This window comes from Cololabis saira, chromosome 11, assembly GCF_033807715.1.
Source record: "Cololabis saira isolate AMF1-May2022 chromosome 11, fColSai1.1, whole genome shotgun sequence".
In the NCBI taxonomy this organism is placed as follows: Eukaryota; Metazoa; Chordata; class Actinopteri; order Beloniformes; family Belonidae; genus Cololabis; species Cololabis saira.
In genome coordinates, this window is record NC_084597.1 from 8,956,042 (window position 1) to 8,971,399 (window position 15,358).

Consider the following 15,358-nt stretch of genomic DNA (forward strand, 5'->3'; position numbering starts at 1 on the left):
GATGTGGATAAATTAAACTGTAATAAAGTATGTTTAAAGAATTCTGAGATATAAAAGCACTAATTTTTCTGATGATACCGATTGACTTCAATACTTTGTTGTTGACAAGATTAATATGTTCGGACCATGATAACCTTTCATCAATTAAAACCCCTAAAAATTTGGTAGAGGAACAGCATATGATTGTAGTTATTATTATTATTATTATTATTATTATTATTATTATTATTATTATTATTATTATTATTATTATTATTATTATTATTATTATTATTATTATTATTATTATTATTATATATTATTGGGATATATTATATATCCCACACAAGCTCAACCTACCCTAAAATAACAAGAAATGACTATCACAACAATCTCAAAGCATGTCAAAGAAACATTCATCAATACAAAGTGTACATTGTTTCCCTTCTAAGTATAAATCTATTTTAGTTATACAACTACATTAATTCTAAATGATAGTCCACGACCATTTGTGTATCATCCAATCATCCAGAGGAACCAGGCCTTATCGTACTTATCCTGACACAATCTCCAGGGACACAGGACTTACACTCCAAGAACTGGGAGCAGCAGAACCCGATGGAAAGAAGTGACATCTAGGATCTCGACGACAGTCGAAGGATGATGATGATTTGTGTATATTGTAATACAACAGACCATGCTGAAGTAAGAGAGTCCGATTTTGATGGATTAATTCATTGTTCCTGCATGAAACCTCCAACTCAGACTCTGGCATGTGAGCCGTCTTCCACCACAAGAGTTCAGCATTGATTTCCCAGCTGATGAGTGATTGACATTTCATGCTTGTTGAAGCTAAATCTTGACCAGATTGTTTTGTCAGTATTTGACCGCTGGGGATTCATGCTTGTTTTTTATAATAAAAAATGTTAAATGTTGTTCCATGATTAAGTGCTTAATAATTTCTTTTAGGGGCAGATTAGGATGTTTTAATGTCCTTGTGCTTTGATTCTGCAGGAGATTTCAAGGTACCAAGTACTGGCTATTCTACCATCCATTTATTAACTCTTGATTGTCCAGATTTGGATTGCAGGGGCAACGGCCCCAGAAAAGCCCTGTACTCCCTCTACCTGGCTCTTCCTGGGGAATAGAGGTGTCTCTCCAGCATATACTAGCTCTGCCCTGTGGTGTCCTCCCAGTTTGCTGAAAACACCACCCTCAAGGGGAAGTTGTCTGGGAATCATTTCCTGCAGATGCCAAACCCACTCCAGCTGGGTCTTCTTGATATGATGGACCAGCAACCCTATCCCAAGTCCTTCTCAGAAAGCTGAACCTCTCACTTTATCTCTAGAGGAGAGTCCAGCCACCTTATAGAGGGATGCACCATGTACTGCTCCCATAATAAATAAATAAATAAAAATAAAAGTCAGATTAGCTGTCATTTCTAATCCCCTGATTGTGACTACTGTTTGGTTTTTCCATGATGCTTCAGTTCAACCGTGTTTTCATGTACAGTCTATGGCATTAGATATGAACTTGCTGTACCTCATTTACTGTATATAAGAAATGTTCATTTAAAAGAGCAGCTGACTTTAAGACTTGACACAATCAAATCAAATCAAATCAAACTTTATTTATATAGCACTTTTCATACAAATAATGAAACACAAAGTGCTTAACAGAAAAAAAAACAAGAAAAGCAAATAAACATAAAACTTATTAATGCTACCCCCCTCCCCGCAGACAAAAGCACACTACAATTCACCTAAATTACACACACAGACACGCACGCAGACACATGGTGTAGACATGGCTAGGCACAGAGGATCCAGGTGACGAAACGGTAACAGGGAGCTGTCCACGCCAGGAGGTCCCATAGCCCGCAGCTACAAGGGGGGGGGGCCCACAGAGACCATCCCGGTCCGGACGGAAAGAGGAGTCCACACCACAGCGGTGAAGCCGTGGTGCAGAGCTCCACAACCATCCAGGCCAGAACCACCCCCAGGACGACCCCCTGCAGGACAGAGTCACTCCCAGCATGGAGGCTCTCCATGAGGAAACACTGGAGCTAAAAGCTACAAGAAAACAGGATAAAATACACTAAAGGAGTTTATAAAAAACATAAAAACATAAAACATACAAACATAAAATCCTAAAAGTATGTCTAGAAAGTAAGACATTAAAAACTAAAATAATAAGACAGTAAAATGTATAAAATAGACCATAAATAACAACTAAAATATTTAGATAAAACATTGAGATTAAACAAAAATAAAATACGATAAGAAAGGATAAACTAAATATAAAACAGAGCAGTAAGATTCAATAAAAATAAGGGTGAGCATAAGAAATGTAAAAGAGTTAAATGAGTCAGTTAAAAGCCTGATTAAAGAGATGGGTCTTGAGCCTCTTTTTAAAAACATCAACAGTCTCTGCGGCCCTGAGGTTCTCCGGGAGGCTGTTCCACAATCGGGGACCATAAAAACTGAATGCCGCCTCCCCGTGTGTCCTAGTTCTAACTTTTGGTATGGTTAAAAGGCACCGGAGGACCTCAGGGTCCGTGAGGGTCGATAGGGTAAAAGTAGTGCAGACAAATAAGAAGGCCCAAGACCATTAAGACACTTAAAAACTAGTAAAAGAACCTTAAAATCAACCCTGAAGCGCACAGGGAGCCAATGCAGCGATTTTAAAACAGGTGTAATGTGCTCCCGCCCTCTGGTCCTCGTCAGCACGGGTGCGGCTGAATTCTGTAATAATTGTAGGTTGTACATGTTCTTTTTGGGAAGACCAGAGAGCAGGGCGTTACAATAATCTAAACGACATGAGATAAAAGCATGCATTAGCACCTCCGTGCTGGCCTGAGAGAGAAACGGGCGGACTCTGGCTATGTTCTTAAGATGGTAAAAACCGATCTTTGTTATGTTTTTAATATGTGGAATAAAAGTGAGCTCAGAGTCAAAAATCACGCCCAGATTTTTAACTGATTTTGAGGGTTTAAAATCCTGTAACTTTGGTAAAAGTTTCTCTCTCTGGCCTTCGGGACCGATGAGTAAAATCTCTGTTTTGCCCTGGTTGAGCTATAGGACGTTTGCTGCCATCCATGACTTGATGACTAAAATACAGTTAAAAAGGGCATCAATTGGCCCAGTGTCATCAGGAGACACGGCGATGTACAGTTGCGTATCGTCAGCGTAACTATGGAAGCTGATGCGGTGTCTCCTGATGACGTCCCCAAGGGGCAGCATGTACAGATTAAAAAGAGTTGGACCTAAAATTGGACCTAAAAATGAAAGCTTAGTTATGCCTTAATTTCCCTCTTATTTTGTCTGATGAAACCCATATCTTTGTGCAGTCTGACATTTTAACCCGACGTATGTATGTATTTATGAAAAACCATATAATTCTGACATTATATACAAATGGACTAAGTTTTCCAATTCAGCAGACAACCTTTCTGAAGCCAACTAGTGATGTGCGGATTGATACTGAAATATTGATAGTTCCGTTGCCAGATCTGTATGCTCTAAAATTGAAATTCAGATGAAAATATCGATACTTTTGATACTTCAGTCATTTGTGGTGATGTAAATCATTAACAGATTTGGTCTAAATGACACGCTGCTGGTAGCAACTACTTTTTTAATTTTCATTTTTAGAGTAGTTCTTATTTTTGTTTATTATTCTCTAATTTATTTTAATGATTTTATTATTTTACCTAGGATTTTTTTTTAGTTATACAAACAGCTTTTTCCAAACACTTTTCCTGTTGTTGTAATAGATTGGTTACCTCTGGTTTTGTAAGGACTCTAGCGGCAGCGTTCTGGATCAGCTGCAGCTGCCTGATAGATTTCTTGTTAAGGCCTGTAAAGATGCCATTGCAATAATCCAACCTACTGAAAATGAATGCATGAATACGTTTTTCCATGTCTTGTTTAGACAGAAACCCCTTAATTCTAGCAATGTTTTTCAGGTGGCAATAGGTGGCAGATTTCGTGATAAACTTTAGATGGCTGTTTAAATTCAGGTCTGAGTCAATAATTACACCAAGATTTCTGGCTTGATTTGTAGCTTTCAATGACATGGAGCCAAGGTGAGCGCTGATCTTTTCCCTTTCATTTTTAGGGCCAAAAATGATCACCTTTGTCTTTTCTGCATTTAGCTGGAGAAAAATCTGGCACATCCACTCATTGATTTGGTGAATACAGTTAATCAATGAGAGTAGGGGTTCTGTAGTCATGTGGTGACACTGAAATATAGAGTTGTGTGTCATCGGCATAAGTAGAAAATGTTATGATGTTCCATAATCTGAGCTAGGGGTTGCATATAGATTTTGTTTATTTATTCAGTTTAAGATTACAGGGACAATGCACATTAATAAACATATCTGTAAATGTGCCAGTTTAGCCACCCTGGCTAATTTTCCTACGCTGTACTTTACGGCGTAGGCTCTGCGTCGATTTAACGCAGCCGATAATTCAGGCTTCAGTCTTCATCGGTCCTCGACGCGACGGCGGTTCCTCCGGCCTTTCCGGCCCGCCTCTGCAGCGCAACTCCCCCGGGAGATGCGTCTTCTTCTCGGGGAGGCCGAGTCTCCTCGTCCGCCCCAGGTGTCTCGTCACAGAGCCGCTGCCGGGCAATTACGGGCAATTCACGCGCCCCCTTTCCTTCCCGTCCGCCTTATGGTTCCGCGTTAAATCGACGCACATCCTACGCCGTAGGCTACGGTGTAGGGTGCGCGTCGCCGCGTACCCTACGCCGTAGCTCTGCGCCGGTGTAACGCGGAACCATAAATCAGCCCCCGCTGTGCTGTTCTCACGCCTACATTTTCATTTAATGTAAGACTTTAATTTGTAGCGAGTAACGACGTGTCCAATTTTAAATATAGCGGATTAAAAGTACGATTTTTTCCTTGAAAATGTAACGAAGTAAAAGTAAAAGTACAGAAAAATGAAAGTATCAATAAAAGTACAAATTCTCAAAAATCTTACTTAAGTACAATTATTTGTTTATTTGTTTATTGTTTATTTTTACTACCAAAGAGCGAAATAACCGGAGTCAAATTCCTTGTTGGACAATGTTCGAACCTGGCCAATAAAGCTGATTCTGATTCTGATTCTGATAACGAAGTACTTGTACTTCGTTACTTTACACCACTGATCCACACTGATAAATTTCTCAGGAATGAGTATGGATAGAGCATATTATTGAGTACGTTCTAATGTTTCGGACGCACTAAAAAATCTTGCACACTCATTTTGCATACTCATTAGGGTAGAAGTACGGTATGCGATTTCGGACGCAGCGATTGTTTCCTGTGGGTCTTTTTAAACCTTCATGCTGTGATTGGTTGACCGTCATAAGCTCCGCCCCTTACCTGCGCCTTCACGGGTCCGTTTTGTTAATATCTGCAGTGTCATTTATTGTAACATCCGTTCCTAAAGTCTAAACAAAGTTCGTGTAATAGCTTTAAGATTCTTTGCTTTCCACACTCTGCAAAAAAAAAAAAAAAAAACACAATAAAAGTAAATTAACACGAAGCACCCCGCCCTCCCGACCCCTCCCTCCCGGGCAGCGCTCTCTGATTGGCCAGCTGGAAAGGTTGGGGAATTCTCGAGGCTTCTGATTGGTTCCCTGTGAGCGCAGCCACCTGGAGCTGACAGCTGATTGGCTGAGGCGGCAGGAGGAAGTCAAGCGTCACTTATCAGTGAGGGGGGGCGGCGCGCAATAAGCTTTGAGTTGACAAATGCGTTCAAACACTTCAGATGTGTGTTATTCTCTCTATCCCCCCTTTAAATCCACTCCCTAGCCGTCCCTTCAGCCCGACGTCGCTGGCACAGGCTGCCATATCTGGCTGTGAATCCGCTGTGGATCCGTGTGGAGGGTTCGAGCCCCAGCGTGGACTTTAAACACCAGCACGGAGGGAGAAAGTGGGACTTTATTGTTCCAGGGCTAGGCGGCTAGCTGTCGTGGGGCGGCCGGCTCGTGTCGTTGCTTTTTGCGCCGTGAAAACCAGAGCTATATGGCTGCGACCTCCGAACCCATCCATGGACTTCCAGAGGACGAGGTAAGATCCGGTGTTTTGGTGTAAATCCTGGTGTAAATGCTTCAAAGATGGCCAGCTAGCCGAGCTGTGGGGCCAAGGCAGCCCCCACTGTCCTGCACTAATCTCTGTTTCTGCAGAAACACCAACACCAGGAATACCAGGGCTTCAATTAAACATAGCTTTGTTTTTTTTAGCGTCCCACCATTATGTTGAATGTGTGAACAACTTGTAGGTAAACCCATGGTTGCAGATTCCAGGGGGATTTCTGAAAAACATGAATTGTCCCCCCCAATAAAAATACCCTAAATTATTCAAAATTGAACAAATGTATTTTCAGACTTAAAGGTTGAATATGTAGAATATTTATTAAAAATATATTTCTAAAAAAAATAATACATCCACGGTGCGTTTTGAGGTGTACAGAATGAAAGTATTGCTACTCCATAATTTTTTTTTTTTTTTAAGTCTGTGTTTATTGTGCTCTTAGCAATGAGTTTAGACTTTGTTGGAGGCTTGTCATTGACATGGGACAATGATTACATTATTTTCATAGTATTACATTGCGAGAAAAAGGCAAATAATTTAGGCTTTGGATATAATCATGATAAAATAATAAAATAATAATGATTGAAAATATAAGTTCCAAAAAATGGCATATCTAAAATCAAAGTGTGTCATTGAGCAGTGTACATGTTCAGGTAAAAACTGACAACTAAATCTGTAGAATATCAAAGATGTATTTATAATAATCCACCTTGATCATGCACATAAACAAATCTCCACATGCTATTTCTGATTAGTGACGTCAGCTGCACAGATAGACAATCATCTCAAAATTGAACAAATGTATTTTCAGACTTAAAGGTTGAATATGTAGAATATTTATTAAAAATATATTTCTAAAAAAACAATACATCCACGGTGCGTTTTGAGGTGTACAGAATGAAAGTATTGCTACTCTATAAATTATTTTTTTTAGTCTGTTTATTGTGCTCTTAGCAATGGGTCCTTTTTTTTTTTTAGAACTGTTTACCACCATAACTGTGTTAAAACATGATCAGTTAGTTTAAGCAACTTGTTTAGGGCTCCATATTTCATCCATATATCAATTGATCGTGCATAAAGTAGCCCCATAGGATAAAAGGAAGATGGTGAGAAGAATTTGAGATGAGTAGACACAGCATGCCCAAAACCGTTAAAATTATGATTTACGAATATAACAGTTAAGTAAGCAGTGACACACACTGTTGGCTGTTTAGGACAAATAAACAAGAACGGTAAGCACAATAAATGATTTCCTGTGCAGTGTTATTATTATATTATGTTGAATATGTGAACAACTTGTAGGTAAACCCAGTACTCGAGTTGTAAAAAAAAATCAGGGGGGATGGTGGATTTTATCATATGGGGACAGATAATTTGTGCTGATTACAAATAATATAATATAGGTTTATTTGTTTATTAAAAAGGATCCCCATTAGTCTTCACCATGGGAAGACTATTCTTCCTGGGGTCCACACATAGACATACAAAAGATGATAATATAATAATAATAATAATAATAATAATAATATAATAATAACATGACAATAATAATAATAAAGATGACAATAATCCAACTCAAAAAGGGTGAAAAACAGTCACTACAATTCCTGAAATAATAAATTGAACCAAAAATAAAAGATTAAGTAAACAACTATCCACATCTTAAGTAGCAATATTTGCTACTATCACCAGATCTGTTCCACTTTTGAGCAAAATAGTTTGCAACGACTTTATAATTTATAATATACCCATACCTCTATTTATAGTAGTATAAATATATTACATATCATAATATACTCATACATTATAATATACTCATACTTCTAAACTATATATACACTCATAGCCTACAGTGATTTAGAATATATTTACTATTACATTTATTACATTTATAATATTATTATAATGTAATAGTATTACAAATAATAGCAGTGACCAAAACACCTGCAGAAATACTGCAGGAATGACATAGCAGCAGTTAAATGCAGCCTTCTGTAAGCTTTAAATATCCACTGGGCTTACATCAAACACATCAAAACACAACAATAAAAAACAGTTTTCTGAACTTATCAATATGACTCTGTCCTTCACAGGATAAGTCAAATGGATCACTGCAAAAACTCAAAATCTTAACAAGAATATTTGTCTTATTTCTAGTTAAAATGTCTCATTTTAGTAAAAAAATCTCATTACACTTAAAACAAGACTCATCACTGGAAAAAACAACAATTTTCTCCTGTTTCAAGTAGATTTTCACTTAAAATAAGTAGAAAAATCTGCATGTGGAACAAGATTTTTTTGCTTATAATGAGAAGATAAATCAGATTTTTCCTACTTATTTCAAGTGAAAATGTACTTGAAACAGGTGAAAATTGTCAAATAAGTTATTTTTCCAGTGTTATTTTTCTGGTGATGACTCTAAATGTTGAAATAGCAGTAAAACCACATTCATTGATGAAATGACATAAGGGATGGAAAGGGGGGATGGCAGTTTTACAGGGGGGATGATTTCGACCGTTTTTATTTCAGGGGGGATGATTTTGACTGTTTTTATTTCCTCATCCCCCCTCAACTCGAGGAAAATGTCATGTTCAAGCGGGTCTGATGTGCAGGTACTAAATGTACGATATCTGTGATGAGGGATGAGATCAATAGATCCAGGGGTGCAGATTTGATGTCAGAATTGGGGGGGACACCAACGTGATTTTAATTTTTAATTTTTTGCCAGTATGCAACTCATACCATGCCATAAATTGGTGAAGGCTCGCCAAAAAATACTGCACAGGGAATCATTTATTGTGCTTACCTTTCTTGTTTCTTTGAGTCATTGTCGAGCCCGTCAAAAAATGTATGGAGTAGCAATACTTTCGTCCTGTACACCTCAAAATGCACCGTGGATGTATTATTTTTTTAGAAATATATTTTTATATCTACATATTCAACCCTTTAAGTCTGAAAATACATTTGTTCAATTTTGAATAATTTAGGGTATTTTTATTGGGGGGGAGCAGGAATCCCACCTGGTGCATGGCTGAAGGAGATCTTATAAACCAGGTCAATATCCACGCTGTCCGTGGACTGCTTGGAGATTTAAAAAAAGACAACAGCAACCCAACAAACCTACCTGACTAATGTGGTGTCTGATAATGCAGAGCAGATGTTGTTTTACGCCGAGGAATTACAAGTGGTGAGAAGATTGTCTATCTGTGCAGCTGACGTCACTAATCAGAAATAGCATGTGGAGATTTGTTTATGTGGATGATCATGGTGGATTATTATAAATACATCTTTGATATTCTACAGATTTAGTTGTCAGTTTTTACCTGAACATGCACGCTGCTCAATGACACACTTTGATTATAGATATGCCATTTTTTGGAACTTATATTTTCAATCATTATTACTTTGAGTTATCATGATTATATCCAAAGCCTAAATTATTTGCCTTTTTCTCGCAATTTAATACTATGAAAATAATGTAATCATTGTCCCATGTCAATGAAAATCCTCCAACAAAGTCTAAACTCAGTCTTTATTTTAAAAAGGGAGGAATTCATTCCACATATTCCTTATCAAACTCTTAATTTTCTTTCAATCTTCATCAAGTTTCATGAAAACTGACCTCATAGTTTTTGCTTAATTTTAACTGAGAACTCTTCGTAGGAGTATGATTTTATTTTAGCAGGTAAAGGAAACTTAATTGTGGCCCTTTATTCAATCAGAATTGGGTTCAGGTGGCTATCAAATAAAGGTTTAATAATATTTACCTTAAGCTAATAATGCTTAACTTCAATATTTCATGAAAATACTTTGTTGCTTTTAAAAAAACAACTGTTTTAAAATTTTCCTAATGTGAATAAAAGAAGAATATGTATAGTTGTGTACATGGTTCTGCTGCAAGAGCTTCTGTAAGAAAGAGAAAACATAAAAGCACTCTTAGAGGATTACAAAAGTTATTTTGGGCTGTAGACCAAAAAAAAACTACATGTTTTGGACTATTACACAGCGTTTATCTTCCTTTTGTACTTTACAGTGAAGGCAGTCCAACTAACGTAAAGTATTTTAGGTGGTTTGACAATTAAGTTGCAATATAATTTCCCGTGGATTCGATTAAGTCTTCACAATTTCTTTTCTTCTGCAGGATGAAGCGCGAGTGCTCCGGGTTAAGGTCATCGCAGGACTTGATCTGGCGAAGAAGGATATCCTTGGTGCAAGGTAATTTTGATAGTAAAATTCTCATTACCTTTTCATGTTAATAAATAATATCTTAATTCCTGTCAGGTACGCCTGCCGCAGTCAGGCTGCTTGAGTTCAGGTGCTCTGACTTCTCTCGACTGTTGCCGGACTAGAGCCTTCAGCCGGTCTTTTGTACTCTCATCACGTTTTTACAGAAATGGTTTTTGTCAGGGACAAGTTTATAGGGAAGCCAAGTTCAAAGACTCTGCTAAATATTGTATCGTAAGATGCTGTATAAATAAAATTTAATTGAATTGAAATTGAATTAAACAGTTTACTTTGGAGAGCACTCCTTGGTCTATCTTTCCTTTCAACCTTGGATATCATGCTGTTTTGGACTTTCAATGATTCAAGGAGTTTTTATTGTCATTCCAGCACACGTTAGACGTGACATTGACCAAAACTTGTCCCCCTGGTCCCGGAACAAGCCCAGACAGAAAAATAAAAGTATATACAGCAATAAAATTAAATAAAAGCAGGAGACACATGTGTCCTCCAGAGTTCAACAGTCTCACGGCTGCAGGGAAGAAGCTGTTTGAGTTTGAAGGTCCTGCTCTTGATGCTCCGCAGCCTCTCGCCTGAGGGAAGAAAGACAAACAGAGCATGTGCGGGGTAACACCCTTCTTATAGTAAAAGAGACTTTGAACTGCAAGATTAATCAATGATTGTCTACCTGCCCTTCCCATGCCCTTCATAATCCACTTTAGTTAGAGGTTTTTCAGAAAGACTAATTTGACTAATAATTATACATTCTGTAAACTTTCTCATGTGTGAAAACCAGTGTTATTTTATTTTCACCTACTAAACAAGAGGGATTCTTATGACTGTGGCCTTTTTATCCAGACAAAACAACAAGATTATAGCAGACTTACTTGAAAACGGTGTCAAATATTTGAGACTTAAACGTCCAAGAGATGTTTTTATATTGTGTGGGTTTTAAATTTTGAAAAATTTCAATAAAAAAAAAAACGTTTTGTTGTTAAGATAAGATAAGAAATCCTTTAATAGTCCCACAGAGGGGAAATTTGCAGATTACAGCAGCAAAGGGGATAGTGCAAAAAACAAGAGGCATCAATAGAAATAGTTAACACACAGTAATAATAACACACTATTATTGATCATGAATTTTATTATTATTTCCCTCAGAAAAAGAAACCAAACAAATCAGTGTCTCAGCAACTTTAAGCAGTAAAATGTTGGCATTCATGACTGAAGATCAATTATGATGACAAAATAGTTGGTTGCCCTTTTAATTCCCAGTTATTTGACTATATGACTATTCAGCTTAAAATTAGTTTATTCCCCTCTTATGCTGAAATGTTAAGTAATGGGATTTAGACATCATCGTCTGATCGGCGGTGTGGTTTCTTTTCTTTTTCCTCAAAGCTTTTGACACAACCACCCAACAGGACAAATTCTTAGACGATTGATTCAACAATCTCCGCGCTGAAGCGGAGTAGGTCTGAACATGCACTGCAAATGCATGTTACATCACTGTCTGAGGTTTTTAGGAAAAGGCTGACTGAAGCCAGGGGTTGGGTTTTGTTGGGATTTCATCAGTGCCAGCATTACAACTGAGAATGTTAATAATTCTCCCTGCTATTTCACCGTTTTTAATGTACTGATCTCGTATAGGTATTGAATATTTTGCTCAATATATTACCTCCTACTTCTCCGTTCATATGAAACATTATGCAAGATGCTGCCGCAATTTGAACACCGTTCAGCTTGTCATCTTTCCGTGTAGCTTCTCTGCACTACGAATACAGAAGTGACTGACAGAAATGTCAGTCACTTCGCTTTACGAGCATGGACTCCCCGCAGCCGGTAATACAAATCAAAAGCAATACAACTATGGGTTAACCCTGTCAAAACAACTGTCACACCACATTCAAACAGCAGCTAACAACTCAGCTCTTTCATAGCAATCATTGTGGATGGTTATGATCAATTTACATGACATAAATACCAACAACTCTACAGTTTTCCTGAAGCTTATTGCACCGGCCAGTTCAGAACCAGTACTAGAAGGTACAGAAAATACCAGAATTTTTCATAAAATTAAATTGTAACGGTTGTTGATAACCATCCATACTTAAAGGCTTGTTTAAGGTTGTGCTTCATATTTTATTTCCTGGCAAAGTCCAGGAATTGGACCCAGAAAATGAGACACTGCCGATAGGGACCGGAACAACCCATCAAAAATTAGATTAAAATGTGAATTAGGGCTGGGCGATATGGACCAAAAGTCATATCTCGATATTTTCTAGCTAAATGGCGATACTCGATATATATCGATATTTTTTCTGTGCCATAATTGGGGTTTCCCCCAAAGCATTATAGCATAGCATCTCTGTTAGTTTCATTTTTTTCTGAGGCAAACCCTTAAAAAAACAGTCAGTTTTAATACAAAGCCTCGTGCCAAATGTCACACAGGTACCTTTTATTAAGAGAGGTCTGCACAATATCAAAATGTATAAAACAAATGACATAAAAATAAACTGCCTGCATATATAGAATAAAAATGCTTCTTGAATAAAATAAAACAAATATCCCTTTCCTGCATAACAATTAAATTAAAATACACTGCAATTAATACAATGTAGACAGTAACAGGCAGACTTTTCCACTGAGGTTGACAGTTTTGCAAATAACAAAACATTTGTGCAAATCTCAAATAAAACATTCAAGTCAATTTGTCACAAAATAAGCTATATCAAAATCATAATTTTTTTTTTTTTTTTTTAATAATCGTTATAAATGATATTGTCTCATACCATATCGCTTTTGAAAATATATCTATATATTAAAATCTTGATATATCGCCCAGCCCTAATGTGAATCTATATTTTGCATATCAGGGTGACACCACAGTACAACCAGTGCAGACTTGACCGTTAAACAGCTGTTTCATTGATGATAGTAATGTATTTTATCTGAGCTATGTGGAATTGGATATTCCCAGGGTGTAGCTTGGCGTGTTGAACTCTGTGTGAGCGCTACTCTCATGCCAGAGCGCATGTGTTGGCATCCTGATGCCCTGCTGGCAGGGCCGCTCAGCCTGGCCGAGCTCAAAACTGTAATGACAGAGCGGTGAATGAGGTCTCGCTGTGAAGCGAGCTACCGCAGACGGTGCTGACTTGGCAGTCTGTCGCCTCAGAAGATGCTCGGATGCTGCCAGCAGCTTCATCCTTTTTTTTTTTGTTGCTTTGCTACAGTATATTGGATGCTTGTCTTTGTATCTGTGGTTAATGGAGGTCGATGAGGTTCTGTTTTTGTTGGTTTTGAGAGTTGCTGAGAGACCCTGAAGGAATTTCGCATGAAAGCAGGTGGCAAATAAAATGTCCTATATTTTGAATCCAGCAGCCTGTGATTTCTTTCTTTTTTTTTTTTCATTTGGAGTTGACCTGAAGTTTACTGTCGCTCTCCCACAGCAGGGTTTTTGTTAATAGAGGGAAGGAGACTCTGAGCAGCTGAGATACAATAGGTTCATTGTTATTGTTTAGCCACAGCACATCACAGAACCGCACAAACACACAATTAGAGTCCGTTGGGTCCCTAAAGATGTTAATTAGCAATCAAGCAACAGTACATTTGCTCGGGGGGTTCATTTAAAATATCTGTCTTCCTACTTTTGCCTTTTCCTTCGCTGTGTCTCAGCTGCTATATTCACAGGAGAGTATAAGGCAGTGCTCTAGTCTAGCTGACAGGCTTAATTCAATTTTGGGTACATTTGGACTAGGCCTGTGTTGAAAAAAAAAAAAAATCGATTTTCTGATTCTAAATCGATTCTCATATTAATTCCTAAAAATCGATGTGTATGTCTAAAGATCAAATTTTTTTTTTTTTTTTTTTTTTTTTTTTTTTCATCATTACATTTTTGCCTGGAAAACTCCTGAACTAAATTAACTTTTATTTAGAGAAAATGCTGGACATTTCAGCTTAAATTTCTAAATGTTATATTAGTTCAATGAAGTTCATATTATCTATATTTACTATAGCTTGTTTGGTTTCTCTGTTATCGGACACGGTTTGTCATGAAATACCTGAAAAATGCCGGGTGCTTCATGGCAAGCTGTGTGTCTGGTGACAGAATAAATCAGACAAGCTAAAAAAAATTTTTTACTGCTTGAGCTGTTGCAATTTCTTTCTTTTTTTGCACTTTAAATGGATATTGAAATGCCTATTTGAGTTATTTATTTCTTAGTTATTTCACAATAATTATTGTGAAATTATTATTTCAATAGTTATTTTACAGTCATTTAATCCAGGCAACACTAACCCAAATCAATATCGAATCGGATCGGATCGAATCAAATGGTGATAATCGATTCTGAATCTTAAGAATCGGAATCAAATTGATTCTTGACATTTGAATCGATACCCAGCTCTAATTTGGACTGGAGTTAGATTGGTGTTTAGATCAAGTCTGAAGTATTCTGACAAATTGATATGAAACGCATTCCTAGATGGTTTGAAATGTGTCTCAAACCACAGTGCTTGGCTCTGGTGACCTCAGTGGTAATTATACCACGTTGGAGCGTTTCATTAGTTTCAGGCTGCCTGCAATATCAGAGGTGAAGTGTACCGTGCAGTTGGATCAGATGCCAGGAACGTCATCATCTCGACTCAGAACAGCACTTACGATGTTACTGGTTATCTGATGACGGAGTCCACAGCAGTCGTGTTCTTAAATCGTCAGGAGCTTAGATTACCTGGAACAAGTGACTGACGGGTCAGGGGTGACAACCTCAAATGTCCTCCCAGTGTTTTTGTCCTCGACTTCTCTTACACCACAGACAGTACTGTGTTGTAGCCAGAGGTGGGAAGTAACGAGTTACATTTACTCCGTTATATTTACTTAAGTTTTGGGAAATGTTGTACTTTTAGGAGTAGTTTTGGATCACTATACTTTTTACTTTTACTTGAGTAGATTTGTGAAGAAGAAACTGTTACTCTTACTCCGCTATATTAGGCTACGTTGAGCTGTTACTTTTCTTTTATCCCTTTTATCCGCGTACGCGTCAATCTCATGACATCACTGGGTGATTCTTTGGG

At 37.6% G+C, this 15,358-nt stretch overlaps 1 protein-coding gene across 2 annotated transcripts in view; it reads left to right on the plus strand.

The window, feature by feature from the left end:
• Positions 1 to 5,717: 5,717 nt before the first annotated feature.
• LOC133454926 (E3 ubiquitin-protein ligase NEDD4-like) overlaps positions 5,718 to 15,358 on the plus strand; it is an 84,199-nt gene continuing 74,558 nt past the window's right edge. For both annotated transcript variants that reach the window (XM_061733664.1, XM_061733665.1), the window contains exons 1-2: positions 5,718 to 6,040; positions 10,206 to 10,279. In XM_061733664.1, the coding sequence (XP_061589648.1) occupies positions 5,996 to 6,040; positions 10,206 to 10,279 (119 nt within the window). In that variant the 5' untranslated portion in view covers positions 5,718 to 5,995. The remainder of the gene's footprint in view (positions 6,041 to 10,205; positions 10,280 to 15,358) is intronic.